This window comes from Lithobates pipiens, unplaced genomic scaffold (genome assembly GCF_037356315.1).
Source record: "Lithobates pipiens isolate NorthernLeopardFrog02 unplaced genomic scaffold, aLitPip1_a1.2 Scaffold_157, whole genome shotgun sequence".
In the NCBI taxonomy this organism is placed as follows: Eukaryota; Metazoa; Chordata; class Amphibia; order Anura; family Ranidae; genus Lithobates; species Lithobates pipiens.
In genome coordinates this window covers 270214-290493 of record NW_027507746.1, presented here as the reverse complement: position 1 = coordinate 290493, position 20280 = coordinate 270214, and the positions used below count along the sequence as shown (strand labels likewise).

Genomic DNA, 20280 nt, shown 5'->3' with positions numbered 1-20280 from the left:
ACAAAAATTTACTTTTTTTCTTTTCTTTACTGTCACCAGCGCAGTACGGAGTCATCATATGACTGGTGGGGTAGTGATCAGGAACAATGACTGATGACAGCATGTAAACAAAATAGATACATATATATATTTTTTTAATTTATTTTTTATTACCTTTTCATTATTTTTTAAGATTTAAAACAAAACAAAACAAAAAAAAAAACACTGAGACCAGAATAGTACAGTGTCACCATAGTAATAATGTACTACTCTGGAGAAGTGATCAGGTTTATTTATTGTTTTTGCGGGGGGTGGGGGGGTTAAACATTATTATTGCTTATACCAGTGCATTTCACTGTTATAAGCAATTTTTATTTAATTTAACTGATTCATTCAGTGGGGGGAGATTTTACTAAAACCCGAGCAGTCAGAATCTGGTACAGCTGTGCATGGTAGCCAAACAAGCTTCTAATGTCAGCTTGTTCAGTTAAGTTTGGACAATAAAACCCGGAAGCTTCCTACGCACAGCTGCATCAGATTTTGCGCTCTCCAGGTTTAGTAAATCCTCCCTCCCCCCCCCCAGTGTGTATGATTTATGATTAGCTGTGATTGGTCCTGTCTGTACCATATGATTACTATGACCAATCACAGCTAGCAACACAATTGTACACAATAAATGGCATGAAACAAAGTCATCCGTTGTTTACAATTGTCATGTGAACTACAGTCACAGTGATCACATGGTACCGGCAGCGGCCCGGAAGGGTGATCTGTCATTGGCTGTGTCCAGAGCCGGGGACTGATTGTAGGGCGTGCGCGAAGCACAATCCATGAGGATGTCCTATGACGTCCACCCGCAATGACGAACCTCATGCCCAGCTATCATTGGACCATAGGCTGGCTGTCTGATCAATGTTTATAAAAAAAATGGGAAAGAAAATAGGAATACCACAGTGCAAAAATGAATTTGTGAAATTTCATAAACAAGCCTAGCACTTGGTAACGTCATAATGGGAGTTGTATATATGCATTTTTGCACATTTAGAATTTTCACTGGCTACATGCTTGTTTATGAAATGTCACCAATCCCTTGTGTTTTTTGCACATTTATTCTATATTAGCACTAGCACTTTACTATTATCTAATGTAGTTTGTTTGCTCTGTGGTATTCCTATTTTCTTTCACAACGTTAATTTGTATCTATCTACCTCCCGTCTGATCGATGTTTATAAACAATATTATTTTGTATCTCCTTATCTCCCGTCTGATCAATGTTTATAAATAACGTTACTTTGTATCTTTTTAGCTCCCATCTGATCAATGTTTATAAACAATATTATTTGTATCTCTCTGTCTCCCGTCTGACCAATGTTTATAAACAATATTACTTTGTATCTCTTTAGCTCCAGTCTAATCAATGTTTATAAACAATGTTACTTTGTATCTCTCTGCCTCCCATCTGATCAATGTTTATAAACAATATTACTTTGTATCTCCTCATCTCCCGTCAGATCAATGTTTATAAATAATGTTTCTTTGAATGTCTTTAGCGCCCGTCTGATCAATGTTTATTTACAATGTTACTTTGTATCTCTCTATCTCCTGACTGATCAATGTTTATAAACAATGTTACTTTGTATCTCCTTATCTCCCATCTGATCAATGTTTAGAAACAATGTTACTTTGTATTTTTCTATCTCCCGTCTGATCAATGTTTATAAACAATATTACTTTGTATCTCTCTACCTCCTGTCTGATCAATGTTTATAAACAATATTACTTTGTATTTCTCTATCTCCTGTCTGATCAATGTTTATAAACAATATTTCTTTGTATCTCTTTATCTCCTGTCTAATCAATGTTTATAAACAATGTTACTTAGGGTCCGTTCACACAGGGGCAACTCCGATCCGACTTCAGGTCGCCCCTAGTCGCCTCAGGTCGGACAACATTTAAAAAGCAATGTAAGTGAATGAGAGCAGTCTTAATCCACACTACTGAAGTCGCTCCGATTTCCATAAAGGTTCCTGTACTACTTGAATCCGACTTGTAGGCGACCGGTACCCATTGATTTCAGTGTAGGTCGCCTCCAAGTCGGATCTCCGTTTATACGGAGGCGACTCTGACAGAATTATCAGCTCTCAAGAGGGCACTCCACGCCAAATTTCTGAAAAAAATTTGGCGTGGGTTCCCCCTCCGAGAGCATACCAGGCCCTTAGGTCTGGTATGAATATTAAGGGGAACCCCCTACGCTGAAAAAACGGCGTGGGGGTCCCCCCCAGATTCATACCAGACCCTTATCCGAGCACGCTACCTGGCCGGCCAGGAAAGGGGGTGGGGACGAGCGTGCGCCCCCCCTCCTGAGCCATACCAGGCTGCGTGCCCTCAACATGGGGGGTGCCTTGGGGAAGGGGGGCCGCGCAGCCCCCCCACCCCAAAGCACCTTGTCCCCATGTTGATGAGGACAAGGGCCTCTTCCCGACAACCCTGGCCGTTGGTTGTCGGGGTCTGCCGGCGAGGGGCTTATCGGAATCCGGGAGCCCCCTTTAATAAGGGGGCCCACCCGGATACCGGCCCCCCTACCTATTCACCTGTGAAAAAAAGTACAAAAAAAACCGCAACACACAAGATAAAATAGTTTATTGCACAGCTCCGGGGGTCTTCCGTCTTCGGGGGTCTTCTCGCCGGACTCCTCCGCTATCTTCTTGTAGCTCTTTTGCTAGCGGAGGAGCCCGGCTTTCTTCCTCGTCGCCGGCCTCTTCTTCCGACTTCGGGGGTCTTGTCCCCCTCTTCGGTTCTTCTGCCGGGGCACCGCGCCTTCTTCTAGCTCTTTTACAGGCGGTGGGCCGGTCTTCTGTCGCCGCCTTCCGTTCTTCTTCTTCTTCTCCTTCTTCTCCTGGAGATGTTGACTCAACGCTCTCTCTCTGGCCGCAATGCCAGGGACGCGCTGCGCGGCGACTTATATAGGGACAAGGGGCGGGGTCATCGGTTGATGTCACATGGGTTGACGTCACATGGCGACAGTCCCAGCATCCTCCGGGACTGTGACATCGTAAGGGGGCGGGGTCACCATGTGACACCAACCCATGTGACATCAACCGATGACCCCGCCCCTTGTCCCTATATAAGTCGCCGCGCAGCGCGTCCCTGGCATTGCGGCCGGAGAGAACGTCGAGTCAACATCTCAAGGAGAAGAAGGAGAAGAAGAAGAAGAACGGAAGGCGGCGGCGGCGACAGAAGACCGGGCCACCGCCTGTAAAAGAGCTATAAGAAGGCGCGGTGGCCCGGCAGAAGAACCGAAGAGGGGGACAAGACCCCCGAAGTCGGAAGAAGAGGGCGGCGGCGAGGAAGAAAGCCGGACTCCTCTGCTAGCAAAAGAGCTACAAGAAGATAGCGGAGGAGTCCGGCGAGAAGACCCCCGAAGAAGGAAGACCCCCGGAGCTGTGCAATAAACTATTTTATCTTGTGTGTTGTGTTTTATTTTTGTACTTTTTTTCACAGGTGAATGGGTAGGGGTACATTGTACCCCATACTCATTCACATAGGGTGGGGGGCCGGTATCCGGGGGGGCCCCCTTATTAAAGGGGGCTCCCGGATTCCGATAAGCCCCTCGCCCGCAGACCCCGACAATCGAGGGCCAGGGTTGTCGGGAAGAGGCCCTTGTCCTCATCGACATGGGGACAAGGTGCTTTGGGGTGGGGGGGCCACACGGCCCCCCCTTCCCCAAGGCACCCCCCATGTTGAGGGCACGCGGCCTGGTACGGCTCAGGAGGGGGGGGGGGCGCACGCTCGTCCCCACCCCCTTTCCTGGCTGGCCGGGTAGCGTGTTCGGATTAGGGTCTGGTATGAATCTGGGGGGGACCCCCACGCCGTTTTTTCGGCGTAGGGGGTTCCCCTTAATATTCATCCCAGACCTAAGGGCCTGGTATGCTCTCGAAGGGAGAACCCACGCCAAATTTTTTTCATAATTTGGCGTGGAGTTCCCTCTTGAGAGCTCATTCTCTGATTGGCCGCGGCAAAAGTCGCCTGGCCTGGGGCGACTTAAAGTCGTGTTGTAAGTCGCCCCAAATCGTGTTCAGGTCGTGTCCAAGTTGCCTCCAAAAGTCGTGTTGAAAGTCGTGTTGCCCCTGTGTGAACGGACCCTTTGTATCTCTCTACCTCCGGTCTGATCAATGTTTATAAACAATGTTACTTTGTATTTCTCTATCTCCTGTCTGATCAATGTTTGTAAAGCAGATCAATGAAGGGGTTTGTCTCACTGAAGATAATAAATCCAGTATTGAAGTATAAGACAATATTGTACAGGGGGATCAATACCAATGTGGAGGATTTATTGGCCATTAGTGATGGACGAACTTCCGACGGGACGTTTCGCGAACGCGAAACGCGAACGGACACAAACGTTCGCGAAAACGACCGTTCGCCGCGGGCTCCATTGACTTCAATGGGAGGCGAATTTCGCAAACCTTTAGGTCGAATTTGCGGCCACGGGGTAATTATTAGGGGGTAGCACGTAGTCCCACCACCTGGACAATAGCATAATACATGTATGAGGTGAATTTGGGATCGATAACTACAAGCATTTTTTTTTTATTTGGGAAATTGTTCTGACAATTCAGGACTATGGAGCTAATGAAGGCAATGGAGGAGAGGGAAGGTCAGGGACCAGGGTAGGCAAACAAGAGGGTGCAGGAGATACAGAGCACTGACAGCAGCACCGTAATACAGAGCACTGACATCAGCACCGTGACATACAGCGCTGACAGCAGCTCCGTGACATACAGCGCTGACAGCAGCTCCGTGACATACAGCGCTGACAGCAGCTCCGTGACATACAGCGCTGACAGCAGCTCCGTGACATACAGCGCTGACAGCAGCTCCGTGACATACAGCGCTGACAGCAGCACCGTGACATACAGCGCTGACAGCAGCTCCGTGACATACAGCGCTGACAGCAGCTCCGTGACATACAGCGCTGACAGCAGCTCCGTGACATACAGCGCTGACAGCAGCTCCGTGACATACAGCGCTGACAGCAGCTCCGTGACATACAGCGCTGACAGCAGCACCGTGACATACAGCGCTGACAGCAGCTCCGTGACATACAGCGCTGACAGCAGCTCCGTGACATACAGCGCTGACAGCAGCTCCGTGACATACAGCGCTGACAGCAGCTCCGTGACATACAGCGCTGACAGCAGCTCCGTGACATACAGCGCTGACAGCAGCTCCGTGACATACAGCGCTGACAGCAGCTCCGTGACATACAGCGCTGACAGCAGCTCCGTGACATACAGCGCTGACAGCAGCTCCGTGACATACAGCGCTGACAGCAGCTCCGTGACATACAGCGCTGACAGCAGCTCCGTGACATACAGCGCTGACAGCAGCTCCGTGACATACAGCGCTGACAGCAGCACCGTAAGCAGCCCCAGGAGGAAGTCAGCACAGCACAGGGATGGTGTGATCCCCTCATAATAAGAACCCCCAGGAGGAAGTCAGCACAGCACAGGGATGGTGGGAGCCCCTCATAATAAGAACACCCAGGAGGAAGTCAGCACAGCACAGGGATGGTGGGAACCCCTCATAATAAGCAGCCCCAGTAGAAATATGACACCGCTCAACCTCTTCAAAGAGGAGGGTAGGGGCATATAGTACGGTGTGCTTTTTTGGGTCAGGGAAGTGAGCCAAATGAATTAAGAAGGTCTGTGTGCTTGATTCCAAAAATTGTTTATAGACATATACATGGTCTACTGATCACATGTGTTGAATTCCTCCGAGATCCATGCCTCATTCATTTTTAGAAATGTGAGGTAGTTAACACTGTGGTGAGCTAGGCGAGTACGCTTATCGGTCACAATCCCCCCTGCTGCGCTGAACGTCCTTTCGGACAGGACACTGGATGAGGGGCAAGCCAACAGTTCGATTGCAAATTGGGCAAGCTCTGGCCAGAGGTCAAGCCTGCCCACCCAGTAGTCTAGGGGTTCATCACTCCTCAGAGCGTCCACATCGGCCGTTAACCCAATGTAGTCGGACACCTGACGGTCTAGGCGTTCCCTGATGCTGGATCCGGATGACACCTGTCGATGGGTCGGCTGAAAGAATGACCTCATATCCGAAGTCACCAACACATCTTCAAACCGGCCTCTTCTTGCAGGCGCTGTTGGATTGGTACCCGCAAATCCTTCTCTGGGAGTGGGAATTGCTCCTCTGCCAGCGCACGCAAAAGCAGAATGCAGCATTTCTCGAAGCAAGGCCTGGAAGTGCTGCATTCTGACAGCCCTCTGCGACGGCGGTAACATTTCCGCCATTTTGTGTTTGTACCGGGGGTCTAAGTACGTTGCCACCCAGTACTGGTCCTTGACCCTCATGCTTTTTATACGGGGGTCCCTATTAAAACACTGGAGCATGAAGGCCCCCATTTGCACTAAAGTGGAAGCGGTGTGGTGGCCTGGCTCCTGCTCATCATCCAGGATAATGTCGTCCTCTTCATTCTCCTCTCCCCATCCTCGCACAACAGGGATCCCAGAAAGGTTTAAAGCATGCTCTTCTTGCTCCTGCTCATCCGCCCCGGCACCATCCTCCTCTGACTCCTCATCAGACTCCTGTTGTTGACTTGTCTCAGATAGAGTAGCCCCCCCTGGGAATTCATCCAGCATTGCGACTTCCTCATCTTCCCGCTCCTGCTCCTCCACAGCCTGATCAATGACACGACGCAATGCACGCTCCAGAAAGAAGGCATAAGGTACCATGTCACTGATGGCGCCATGGCTGCGACTGACCAGTTTGGTGATCTCCTCAAATGGCCGCAGAAGTCTGCATGTGTCGCGCATGAGCAGCCACTGGCGCGGTGAAAAAAAACCCAGCTCCCCAGAACCGTTTCTTTCGCAGAGTTCATACAGGTAGACGTTAACTGCACGTTTCTGCTGGAGCAGCCTATCAAGCATATAGAAGGTTGAGTTCCATCGCGTCGGGCAATCGCAAATAAGACGTCTGACCGGCAGATGGTGTCGCCGCTGAATGTCAGCAAGGCGAGCCATGGCCGTGTAAGATCTTCTGAAATGGGCCGAGATTTTCCTTGCCTGCCGCAAGATGTCCTGGACCCCAGGGTATTTGACAAGGAATCGCTGCACGACCAAGTTTAAGACGTGTGCCATGCACGGCACGTGCGTGATTTTGCCCTGTTTCAATGCGCTAAGCAGATTGGCACCGTTGTCACACACCACTTTACCAACTGTCAAATTGAGCGGTGTTAGCCACTCATCTGCCTGTGAACGCAAAGCTGAAAGGAGTGCCGGGCCAGTGTGGCTCTTTGCTTCCAGGCACAACAGACGCAGCACGGCATGGCAACGTCTCACCTGGCATGTGGAATAGGTTCTGGGGAGCTTGGGCGGTGCAGTGGAAGAGACGCTAGCAGCGGAAAAGGAGGAGGCAGCTGAGGAGGAGAGGGAGGAGGATGGAGTAGGAGGAGGAGAAGAAGAGTCAGGCCTGCATGCAATCCGTGGCGGTAAAACCAAATCTACACGGGTGCCACGGGTTACATGCTTGACGGCCGTCAGAAGGTTCACCCAGTGGGCAGTAAAACTGATATACCTTCCCTGCCCGTGTTTGCTAGACCACGTGTCTGTGGTCAGATGTATCTTGGCACCGACACTGTGTGCCAGAGATACATTCACTTGCCGCTGAACATGGCCATATAGCTCTGGGATGCCCTTCTCTGAGAAATACTTCCTTCCTGGGACCTTCCATTGTGGTGTTCCAATGGCCACAAATTTGCGAAAGGCCTCCGAGTCCACCAGTTTATATGGCAGTAGTTGGCGGGCTATGAGTTCTGACAAGCCAGCCGCCAACCGTTGGGCAAGAGGGTTATCCGGCGTCATCATTTTTTTACGCTCAAACATTAGGCCCACGGAAGCCTGCCTTTTTGCAGAAAAATGTGAGCTTGGCGTGATGGAAGGTGGAGTGGAGGACAATTGTGAGGAGAGAGGAGAAGGAGAAGTAGAAGACGAGGCTGGACGGTGAGAGCCTGCAGTGTGGCTTTGTGTGTTCCGTTGCTCCCACTGGGCTCGGTGATGGCTGCTCATGTGCCTTCTTAAGGCGGTCGTCCCTAGGTGAGTATTGGGCTTACCGCGACTAACGCGTTGACTGCAAAGATTGCAGATGGCAACGCTATTGTCAGCAGCGGACACGTTAAAAAAAGCCCACACTGCGGAGCCATGTGCCGGTGTCCTGGGAGCGCCAGATGTGACCGTACATGGTCGATGACTCGCTCCTGATACATTTGCAGTCTGCTTTGTCCCTGCTGTGCAATGTAAGTCATTGCTGCTTCTCCTCCCTATCTGCTGGTCCATATCTCCCTCTGAACTCCCCTCCTCTTCCTCTCTTGTGGGCACCCACGTGACATCACTAGACACGTCATCATCAACGTCACCTTCCCCACCGCTATAAGTAGAGTAGGCAGCAACACCGGGGACCAACCTCCTCCTTGGGCTGATCTGGGTACTGGCGTCAGACTGCTGAGTAGCGCTTGTTGCTACCTCCTCTTCCTGATCCAATACCAAGAGTGGCTGCGCATCAGAAATGTCCTCTTGATATGGATCGGAAAATAATTCCAGTGACTCAAGCGGAAGGTATGTGGTGGTGGTGGTGGTGGTCGTGTTGTTGGTGGTAGTGTCTTTGGGGGTGCACATAGCAGAGAGTGAAGAAGAGGGTGCAGATCGAGAGGATGAGGAGGGTGCAGAAGAGTAAGGCTGAGCGAGCCACTCAACCAAGTCTGGTGCATCCTTTAAAGTAATTGAACGCACCTTCTGCAACTTCCCACTTTGGCTCAAGCCTGTTGCTCCTGCCCTACCCCTACCACCCCTACGGAAGGGCCTGCCTCTTCCTCTGCATGTCATTTTTTAAATGACCCTGTGACAAAACTCTTAGTCCCTATACCGCTGAAGGACTGCTGCAGTATAGGTGAGCGGTCAGCAGTGGTGCACGTCAACCCTATCTATTGTGGACCTATAGCGGTCCTTACAGAACAGCAGACTGTACCGCACTCAAGCCTATGTACCGTAGCACCCTATACCAAGTTACCAGTCCTTATAAGAACTTTTGTGGACCAAGCAGGTTGTGTATTAGTGTTTAGCAGACTGTACGTCAGTCCCTATACCGCTGAAGGACTGCTGCAGTATAGGGCAGCGGTCAGCAGTGGTGCACGTCAACCCTATCTATTGTGGACCTATAGCGGTCCTTACAGAACAGCAGACTGTACCGCACTCAAGCCTATGTACCGTAGCACCCTATACCAAGTTACCAGTCCTTATAAGAACTTTTGTGGACCAAGCAGGTTGTGTATTAGTGTTTAGCAGACTGTACGTCAGTCCCTATACCGCTGAAGGACTGCTGCAGTATAGGGCAGCGGTCAGCAGTGGTGCACGTCAACCCTATCTATTGTGGACCTATAGCGGTCCTTACAGAACAGCAGACTGTACCGCACTCAAGCCTATGTACCGTAGCACCCTATACCAAGTTACCAGTCCTTATAAGAACTTTTGTGGACCAAGCAGGTTGTGTATTAGTGTTTAGCAGACTGTACGTCAGTCCCTATACCGCTGAAGGACTGCTGCAGTATAGGGCAGCGGTCAGCAGTGGTGCACGTCAACCCTATCTATTGTGGACCGATAGCGGTCCTTACAGAACAGCAGACTGTACCGCACTCAAGCCTATGTACCGTAGCACCCTATACCAAGTTACCAGTCCTTATAAGAACTTTTGTGGACCAAGCAGGTTGTGTATTAGTGTTTAGCAGACTGTACGTCAGTCCCTATACCGCTGAAGGACTGCTGCAGTATAGGGCAGCGGTCAGCAGTGGTGCACGTCAACCCTATCTATTGTGGACCGATAGCGGTCCTTACAGAACAGCAGACTGTACCGCACTCAAGCCTATGTACCGTAGCACCCTATACCAAGTTACCAGTCCTTATAAGAACTTTTGTGGACCAAGCAGGTTGTGTATTAGTGTTTAGCAGACTGTACGTCAGTCCCTATACCGCTGAAGGACTGCTGCAGTATAGGGCAGCGGTCAGCAGTGGTGCACGTCAACCCTATCTATTGTGGACCGATAGCGGTCCTTACAGAACAGCAGACTGTACCGCACTCAAGCCTATGTACCGTAGCACCCTATACCAAGTTACCAGTCCTTATAAGAACTTTTGTGGACCAAGCAGGTTGTGTATTAGTGTTTAGCAGACTGTACGTCAGTCCCTATACCGCTGAAGGACTGCTGCAGTATAGGGCAGCGGTCAGCAGTGGTGCACGTCAACCCTATCTATTGTGGACCGATAGCGGTCCTTACAGAACAGCAGACTGTACCGCACTCAAGCCTATGTACCGTAGCACCCTATACCAAGTTACCAGTCCTTATAAGAACTTTTGTGGACCAAGCAGGTTGTGTATTAGTGTTTAGCAGACTGTACGTCAGTCCCTATACCGCTGAAGGACTGCTGCAGTATAGGGCAGCGGTCAGCAGTGGTGCACGTCAACCCTATCTATTGTGGACCGATAGCGGTCCTTACAGAACAGCAGACTGTACCGCACTCAAGCCTATGTACCGTAGCACCCTATACCAAGTTACCAGTCCTTATAAGAACTTTTGTGGAACAAGCAGGTTGTGTGTTAGTGATTAGCAGACTGTACGTCAGTCCCTATACCAATGAAGGACTGCTGCAGTATAGGGCAGCGGTCAGCAGTAGTGCACGTCAACCCTATCTATTGTGGACCGATAGCGGTCCTTACAGAACAGCAGACTGTAACGCACTCAGGCCTATGTACCGTAGCACCCTATACCAAGTTACCAGTCCTTATAAGAACTTTTGTGGACCAAGCAGGTTGTGTGTTAGTGATTAGCAGACTGTACGTCAGTCCCTATACCAATGAAGGACTGCTGCAGTATAGGGCAGCGGTCAGCAGTAGTGCACGGCAACCCTATGTATTGTGGACCGATAGCGGTCCTTACAGAACAGCAGACTGTACTGCACTCAGGCCTATGTACCGTAGCACCCTATACCAAGTTACCAGTCCTTATAAAAACTTTTGTGGACCAAGCAGGTTGTGTGTTAGTGTTTAGCAGACTGTGCGTCAGTCCCTATACCGCTGAAGGACTGCTGCAGTATAGGGCAGCGGTCAGCAGTAGTGCACGGCAACCCTATGTATTGTGGACCGATAGCGGTCCTTACAGAACAGCAGACTGTAACGCACTCAGGCCTATGTACCGTAGCACCCTATACCAAGTTACCAGTCCTTATAAGAACTTTTGTGGACCAAGCAGGTTGTGTGTTAGTGATTAGCAGACTGTACGTCAGTCCCTATACCAATGAAGGACTGCTGCAGTATAGGGCAGCGGTCAGCAGTAGTGCACGGCAACCCTATGTATTGTGGACCGATAGCGGTCCTTACAGAACAGCAGACTGTAACGCACTCAGGCCTATGTACCGTAGCACCCTATACCAAGTTACCAGTCCTTATAAGAACTTTTGTGGACCAAGCAGGTTGTGTGTTAGTGATTAGCAGACTGTACGTCAGTCCCTATACCAATGAAGGACTGCTGCAGTATAGGGCAGCGGTCAGCAGTAGTGCACGGCAACCCTATGTATTGTGGACCGATAGCGGTCCTTACAGAACAGCAGACTGTACTGCACTCAGGCCTATGTACCGTAGCACCCTATACCAAGTTACCAGTCCTTATAAGAACTTTTGTGGACCAAGCAGGTTGTGTGTTAGTGATTAGCAGACTGTACGTCAGTCCCTATACCAATGAAGGACTGCTGCAGTATAGGGCAGCGGTCAGCAGTAGTGCACGGCAACCCTATGTATTGTGGACCGATAGCGGTCCTTACAGAACAGCAGACTGTACTGCACTCAGGCCTATGTACCGTAGCACCCTATACCAAGTTACCAGTCCTTATAAGAACTTTTGTGGACCAAGCAGGTTGTGTATTAGTGTTTAGCAGACTGTGCGTCAGTCCCTATACCGCTGAAGGACTGCTGCAGTATAGGGCAGCGGTCAGCAGTAGTGCACGGCAACCCTATGTATTGTGGACCGATAGCGGTCCTTACAGAACAGCAGACTGTACCGCACCCAAGCCTATGTACCGTAGCACCCTAGACAGACCAAGTTACCAGTCCTGATAAAGAGCTTTGTGGAACAAGTGAGTTGTGAATGATTAGCAGACTGCAGCAGAAGGGCAGCAGTCAAGTATAATATTCTTTCTATATTTGGAAGAAAGAATATTATACGTGTACAAGCCTATTACCGTACCACTGATACCAGTCCTGAAAAGAACCTTTGTGGAACTAATAGTAACAGCAAGTCTTTAAAATTATCCTCACTGCCTGACACACTGCTTCCTGCCTGTCCCTATACAAATTGGCAAAAAAGAGTAGGCTGGAACGATTAGCTGGAACAGCTCTTTTGTGGACCTGATAGTAACAGCTAATGATGATGATGATGATGATGATGAAGAAAGACTAATCTGGCTGAGCTGTCCCTAAAATAGCAGCATACAGCGCTCTGTCCCTTTATCTAAACTGACAAAAGAAACTCAGGCTGCTGACCTAACACCTATACCAGTCCTGAAAAGAACTTTTGTGTACCAAATAGCTAGCGTTTTCTCTGTCCCTACTCCACACAGGATCCTTTCCCTACAGTGACAGAAGAAAGAATGTAAAATGGCCACCGGATCGGGTGTATTTATAGGTTAGGGGGAATGTCCAAGTGTCCATGAGCTGTCATGTCTCAATTGGTTGTCCTGTAACACATGATAAACGTGTCACGAAAGGTTAAAGTTCTTGTATACATTAAACACGTAAGTCCGCCGGGGCGAACGACGGAAAAAGGCGTTCGAACCCGCGGACGGCGAAAGTCGGAAATTCGCCGCGAAACGACCGCCGGGCGAACCGTTCGGCCATCACTATTGGCCATGAAGAGGACAATTAAAGTGCTGGGAGGTCATCTGAGGCTAGAAAGTCCCAACATGGAAGAGTCAGAGGGATATGACGACACTGAACAGTCCATTGCCTTACAGGGAAAAAAAAATAAGATAAACACGAGACTGTCAGAGGCAAACCAGAGATCCAGATTATAATGAAAAAAAAAAAACGGATAGAGGACCCTCTGTGGGATCTTCAGATTGGAGAGGGTGGGAGACCATAAATCGGCCGAGTCTGACCACACACACCAGATCTTCACCAGATCTTCACCAGATCTTCACCAGAGCACCCCGGCAACTAAGAGGTTACTGGTGGGTGTGCCAGGATGTGGTCCTCAGTCACAGTTGGCAGCTGGACAGGAACAGAACACAGTACAGAGTCAACAGGCGATCCCAGGAACAGGCGGGAGGTGAGGGCCGGCCATGGACAAACATAGTCAGATACAAGCTGCAGTCGGTAACAGGGACACAGATCCAGCCAACAAAGATCACCACACACAACATGCTGCTTTTTTATTTATTTTTTTCTAAGTAGATATCAGTGAGGCCCCATTAACCCTTTCACTGCTGGAGCCTTTATTTTCATTTTTTTTTTTTCATTTTGTCGCACAAACATCAAAGTGCACATTTTTGATCTTAACATTACTTCACCCCCACCCCTCCTCCCGAAACATGAAATATTTTCTGAAAGCAGAAGGTCAGTAGAAAAAAAATGAAATCCAATATTGCCCATAGGTGGCGCTTCTAAAAAATCTTTACAGCTCACCAGATTAGAGTTAAAGGGGAACTTCAGGACAACACCTCCCCCCCCCCCCCACCGCCCCACCGGTTCCCCAGTAACTTTTTTTTTGAGTATTTTTTATCCTGTACTTCCTATTTCGGGGACCACCAGAGCATTGCTGTCATCATAACTTCCTGCCAGTGTTACCCATAAAACTATTGATCTTTATTATATGTTGCAGGGTATTATGGACGGAGTTCCTGTTGCTCCACCTGGACTGGAATATCTTCTTCAGGTGAGATGTGTAAAGAGAACCTGTCTGGAGGGCGGATTACACCCCCAGATACTGATCTCAAGGCAACAGCTGGTCTGCATAAGAAATATTTGAGGAAATCCAGCCAAACCTGGATGTGGTGGGATAAGGTCGAAGCCTCGGTCAGGCAGACTTTTTTTATTGGCCTATGTTTTAACCTATAAAGCCCAATGGAATCCTAGTTCTCCTACTTCCCACTTCTATGTCCCACTTCCTATTCCGTTGCCACATATACCTATCTCCTCACCCCAGCCTCCCATTCCATCACATTAGCACCAATCTACTCAACCCTGACACCCATCACATCACCCCAGGCACCTATCCCATCACCCCAGGCACCTATGCCATCACCCCAGGCACCTATGCCATCACCCTAGGCACCCATCCCATCACACTAGGCACCTATCTACTCAACCCTGACACCCATCCATCACCCTACGCACTCATGTACATAACCCTGAAACTCATGCATTACCCCAGACTCCAATCCCATCACCCTAGGAACTCATTTACTCAACCCCGACACTCATCACATCACTTCAGACTCCAATCCCATCACCCTGGGCATTCATCTACTGTCCACGACATCCATCCATCACCCCAGACTCCCATCCCATCAGCCAAGGCACCCACCTACCCAACCCTTACATCCATCCATTTCCCCAGACTCCCATCCTATAACCCTAGGATCTTATCAACTCATCCCTGACACCCATGCTTCAACCCAGACTCCAATCCTATCACCCTAGGCACCCATCTACTCAACCTTGACACCCATTCATCACCCCAAACTTCTATCACATCACCTTAGGGACCCATCTTCTCAACCCTGACATCAATCCATCACCCCCGACTCTCATCCCATCACCCTTGGCAATCATCTACTCATCTCTGACACCCAACCATCACCCCAGACTCCCATCCAATCACCCTGGGCACTCATTTACTGAACCTTGACACCCATCACATCACCCCGGACTCTCATCCCATCACCCTTGGCACCAATCCATCACCCCTGGCACCCATCTACTCAACCCTGACACCCATCACATCACCCTAGACTCTCATCCCATCATCCTTGGCACCCATCCATCACCCCAGGCTACTATCCCATCACCCTGGGCATTCATCTACTGATCAACAACATCCATCCATCACCCCAGACTCCCATCACATCACCCTAGGCACCCATCTACCCAACCCTGACATCCATCCATCATCCCAGACTCCCATCCCATCAGCCTAGGCACCCATCTACCCAACCCTTGCATCCATCCATCACCCCAGATTCCCATCACATCACCCTAGGCACCCATCTACCCAACCCTGACATCCATCCATCACTCCAGACTCCCATCACATCACCCTAGGCACCCATCTACCCAACCCTGACATCCATCCATCATCCCAGACTCCCATCCCATCAGCCTAGGCACCCATCTACCCAACCCTTGCATCCATCCATCACCCCAGATTCCCATCACATCACCCTATGCACCCATCTACCCAACCCTGACATCCATCCATCACCCCAGACTCCCATCACATCACCCTAGGCACCCATCTACCCAACCCTGACATCCAGCCACCACCCCAGACTCCCATCCCATCAGCCTAGGCACCCATCTACCCAACCCTGACACCCACCCATTTCCCCAGACTCCCATCCTATAACCCTAGGATCGTATCAACTCATCCCTGACACCCATGCTTCAACCCAGACTCCAATCCTATCACCCTAGGCACCCATCTACCCAACCTTGACACCCATCCATCACCCCAAACTTCTATCACATCACCTTAGGAACCTATCTACTCATCTCTGACACCCATCCATCACCCCAGACTCCCATCCAATCACCCTGGGCACTCATTTACTGAACCCTGACACCCATCACATCACCCCGGACTCTCATCCCATCACCCTTGGCACCTATCCATCACCCCAGGCACCCATCTACTCAACCCTGACACCCATCACATCACCCTAGACTCTCATCCCATCACCCTAGGCTCCAATCCCATCCCCCTGAGCATTCATCTACTGATCCACAACATCCATCCATCACCCCAGACTCCCATCACATCACCCTAGGCACCCATCTACCCAATCCTGACATCCATCCATCACCCCAGACTCCCATCACATCACCCTAGGCATCCATCTACCCAACCCTGACATCCATCCATCATCCCAGACTCCCATCCCATCAGCCTAGGCACCCATCTACCCAACCCTGACACCCATCCACTTCCCAAGACTCCCATCCTATAACCCTAGGATCATATCAACTCATCCCTGACACCAATGCTTCAACCCAGATTCCAATCCTATCACTCTAGGCACCCATCTACTCAACCTTGACACCCATCCATCACCCCAAACTTTTATCACATCACCTTAGGAACCCATCTTCTCAACCCTGACACCAATTCATTACCCCCAACTCTCATCCCATCACCCTTGGCAATCATCTACTCATTTCTGACACCCATCCATCACCCCAGACTCCCATCCAATCACCCTGGGCACTCATTTACTGAACCCTGATACCCATCCCATCACCCCAGACTCTCATCCCATCACCCTTGGCATCTATCCATCACCCCAGGCACCCATCTACTCAACCCTGACACCCATCACATCACCCTAGACTCTCATCCCATCACCCTTGGCACCCATCCATCACCCCAGGCTCCTATCCCATCACCCTGGGTGCCCATCTACTCAACACTGACACCCATCCATCACCCCTGATTCCTATGCTATCACACTAGGCACTCATCTACTCAACCTTGTCACCCATCCACCACCTGAGACTCCAACCCCTTCACCATCAGCACTTATCTAATCATCCCTGACACCCATCCCTAGTCCCAGACTTCCATCTCATCACTCTAGGCACATATCTACTCAACCCTGACATCCACCACATCACCCCAGATTCCCATCCTATCACTCTAGGCACTCGTCTACTCAACCTTGACACCCATCCATTACCCCAGACTCCCATCCTATCACCCTAGGATCTTATCAACTCATCCCTGACACTCATGCTTCAACCCAGACTCCAATCCTATCACCCTAGGCACCCATCTACTTAATCCAGATGCCCATCCATCACCCCAAACTTCCATTCCATCACTTTAGGCACCCATCTACTCAACCTTGACACCCATCTATCACTCCAGACTCTCATCCCATCAACCTTGGCACTCATTCATCACCCAAGACTCCTATCCCATCACCCTAGGCACCCATCTACTCAACCCTGACATCTGTCCATCACCCCAGACTCTCATCCCATCACCCTTGGCATCCATCCATCACCCCAGGCTCCTATCCCATCACCCTGGGCACCCATCTACTCAACCCTGACACTCATCCATCACCCCAGATTCCTATCCTATCACTCTAGGCACTCATCTACTCAACCTTGTCACCCATCCACCACCCCAGACTCTCATCCCATCACCCTCAGAACTTATCTCTAACACCCATCCCTCATACCAGACTCCCATCTCATCACTCTAGGCACCCATCTACTCAACTCTGACACCTGACCCGACCATCACCCAGGTACCTGCCCCACACATCTTTTAGACAAGGAGGCATCGATGGACATGAGAGTGTTGGTTAAGTTTACTAGGAATATGCTTTTGACTCCTCTTTGTTCTGTTTAACAGGTCAATGGACTCTTCATGAAAAAGACAAGTAAGTTCTGTTACTTTTTAATTTGTAAAACGTGAGCATTACTTTCATTGCCCCGGCTCTTCATTAGTCTTCCAACAATTACCAAGATCATCTACAAGTGTAGCCAGTGTTTCCTTCTTATGTTCAATGAAATAATCAGTTTAACTGAGAACGTTTCCTGCTGCTCTTAATGGCAGAGCTGTTTACATCTCCAGATATAACCCATTAGACTATTTTTGTTTTAACTAGAATACAATGTCATTTTGTGCATTGCTTTATGTATTATCAGATCTATAGTTTTAAATATTTTACAATACATTTTATATTGATTATTTTAATACTCAGCCAGCAGGTGGAGCTGTAGTGTCCATTTCTTACTTAGATAGTAAATCCTACTGATGGGAGAAGCTAAGGAAATAACATTCGCTTGGATTGGTGTTTCTTTATATATTTGGATTATAGGAAGGGTAGATGAGAAACATTTTGTCTATTTTAATTTATTTTTGCAGAATCTCAGAGACATTTGATCTTATTCTATAATTTCTTCTTATAATTCTATCATTTCAGGGAACGTTATATTCCAGAACTATAACACGTATGATTTGTTTGGCACCGATGGCCAACTTGTGTACCAAGCCACTGAGCAGCGGGAGTGTTGTGGCCCTCAGATGGATTGCAGGGTTGCCAACACCCAAGGATATAATGTCCTCAACCTTCTTGTGCCTTTCGAGTGCTGTACCTGTGACACCAAGGTATGAAAGACTGCTTAACCATACATAAGGGACTTGTGACAACCCCTTAAGTAGCATACATTGTATGTTCTATGTCTTGGTCCATTTCTTATATGCTACAACCCTCTAATAACATACAAAACATAGACCTCTAGAATTAGTTGCAGATCCCTACTTCCACTGGGCTAGGGATGCAATAATGAGGCCCTTGTCCCCAAGATCATGGGGACAGGATGCTTTGTCACAGATCTTTGCTGCCTCTCCTTCCTGGCAAGGTATCCTCTCAATGTTAAGAGCATGTTGCCTGATATGGTACCAGAGGAAGGGGGTGCACAATCACTATCCCCCTTTCCTGGTCTAGATAAGGGACTCGTGGATTTCTAGAGGATCCCACAAGTTTGTATTTTTTGTATGTGTGTGTGTAGGGTCCAAATTAAAAATCTACACCAGAACCCTATTTAGGATAATAGCCTGGGACACTCTGATGTAAGGGGTGCTGATGGGACACTCTGATGTAAGGGGGTGCTGATGGGACACTCTGATGTAAGGGGTGCTGATGGGACACTCTGATGTAAGGGGGTGCTGATGGGACACTCTGACGTAAGGGGGCTGCTGATGGGACACTCTGATGTAAGGGGGTGCTGATGGGACACTCTGATGTAAGGGGGTGCTGATGGGACACTCTGATGTAAGGGGGTGCTGGTGGGACACTCTGATGTAAGGGGGCTGCTGATGAGACACTCTGATATAAGGGGGTGCTGATGGGACACTCTGATGTAAGGGGGCTGCTGATGGGACACTCTGATGTAAGGGGGCTGGTGATGGGACACTCTGATGTAAGGGGGCTGGTGATGGGACACTCTGATGTAAGGGGGTGCTGATGGGACACTCTGATGTAAGGGGGTGCTGATGGGACACTCTGATGTAAGGGGTGCTGATGGGACACTCTGATGTAAGGGGGCTGCTGATGGGACACTCTGATGTAAGGGGGCTGGTGATGGGACACTCTGATGTAAGGGGGTGCTGATGGGACACTCTGATGTAAGGGGGTGCTGATGGGACACTCTGATGTAAGGGGGTGCTGATGGGACACTCTGATGTAAGGGGTGCTGATGGGACACTCTGATGTAAGGGGGCTGCTGATGGGACACTCTGATGTAAGGGGGCTGGTGATGGGACACTCTGATGTAAGGGGTGCTGATGGGACACTCTGATGTAAGGGGGCTGCTGATGGGACACTCTGATGTAAGGGGGCTGGTGATGGGACACTCTGATGTAAGGGGGTGCTGATGGGACACTCTGATGTAAGGGGTGCTGATGGGACACTCTGATGTAAGGGGGCTGCTGATGGGACACTCTGATGTAAGGGGACTGGTGATGGGACACTCTGATGTAAGGGGGTGCTAATGGGACACTCTGATGTAAGGGGGTGCTGATGGGACACTCTGATGTAAGGGGGCTGATGTTGGCAACACTCTGATGTAAGGGGGTGCTGATGAGACACTCTGATGTAAGGGGGTGCTGATGGGACACTCTGATGTAAGGGGGCTGCTGATGAGACACTCTGATGTAAGGGGGCTGCTGATGGGACACTCTGATGTAAGGGGGTGCTGATGGGACACTCTGATGTAAGGGGGCTGCTGATGGGACACTCTGATCTAAGGGAGCTGCTGATGGGACACTCTGATCTAAGGGGGCTGCTGATGGGACACTCGGATATAAGGGGGCTGCTGATGGGACACTCTGATCTAAGGGGGCTGCTGATGGGACACTCTGATCTAAGGGGGCTTCTGATGGGACACTCTGATCTAAGGGGGCTGCTAATGGGACACTCTGATCTAAGGGGGCTGCTGATGGGACACTCTGAT

At 49.7% G+C, this 20280-nt stretch overlaps 1 protein-coding gene across 3 annotated transcripts in view; it reads left to right on the top strand.

Moving 5' to 3' along the window:
* The window catches only part of LOC143981426 (phospholipid scramblase 3-like), a 46971-nt gene that overhangs the window by 18785 nt on the left and 7906 nt on the right, over positions 1 to 20280 (top strand). The window contains exons 1-4 of one of the 3 annotated variants that reach the window (XM_077479254.1): positions 12960 to 13363; positions 13916 to 13969; positions 17675 to 17702; positions 18249 to 18433. In XM_077479254.1, the coding sequence (XP_077335380.1) occupies positions 13280 to 13363; positions 13916 to 13969; positions 17675 to 17702; positions 18249 to 18433 (351 nt within the window). In that variant the 5' untranslated portion in view covers positions 12960 to 13279. Of the gene's footprint in view, positions 1 to 12959; positions 13364 to 13915; positions 13970 to 17674; positions 17703 to 18248; positions 18434 to 20280 lie in introns of those variants that run through there. The other 2 variants (XM_077479253.1, XM_077479252.1) reach the window with 2 other exon arrangements.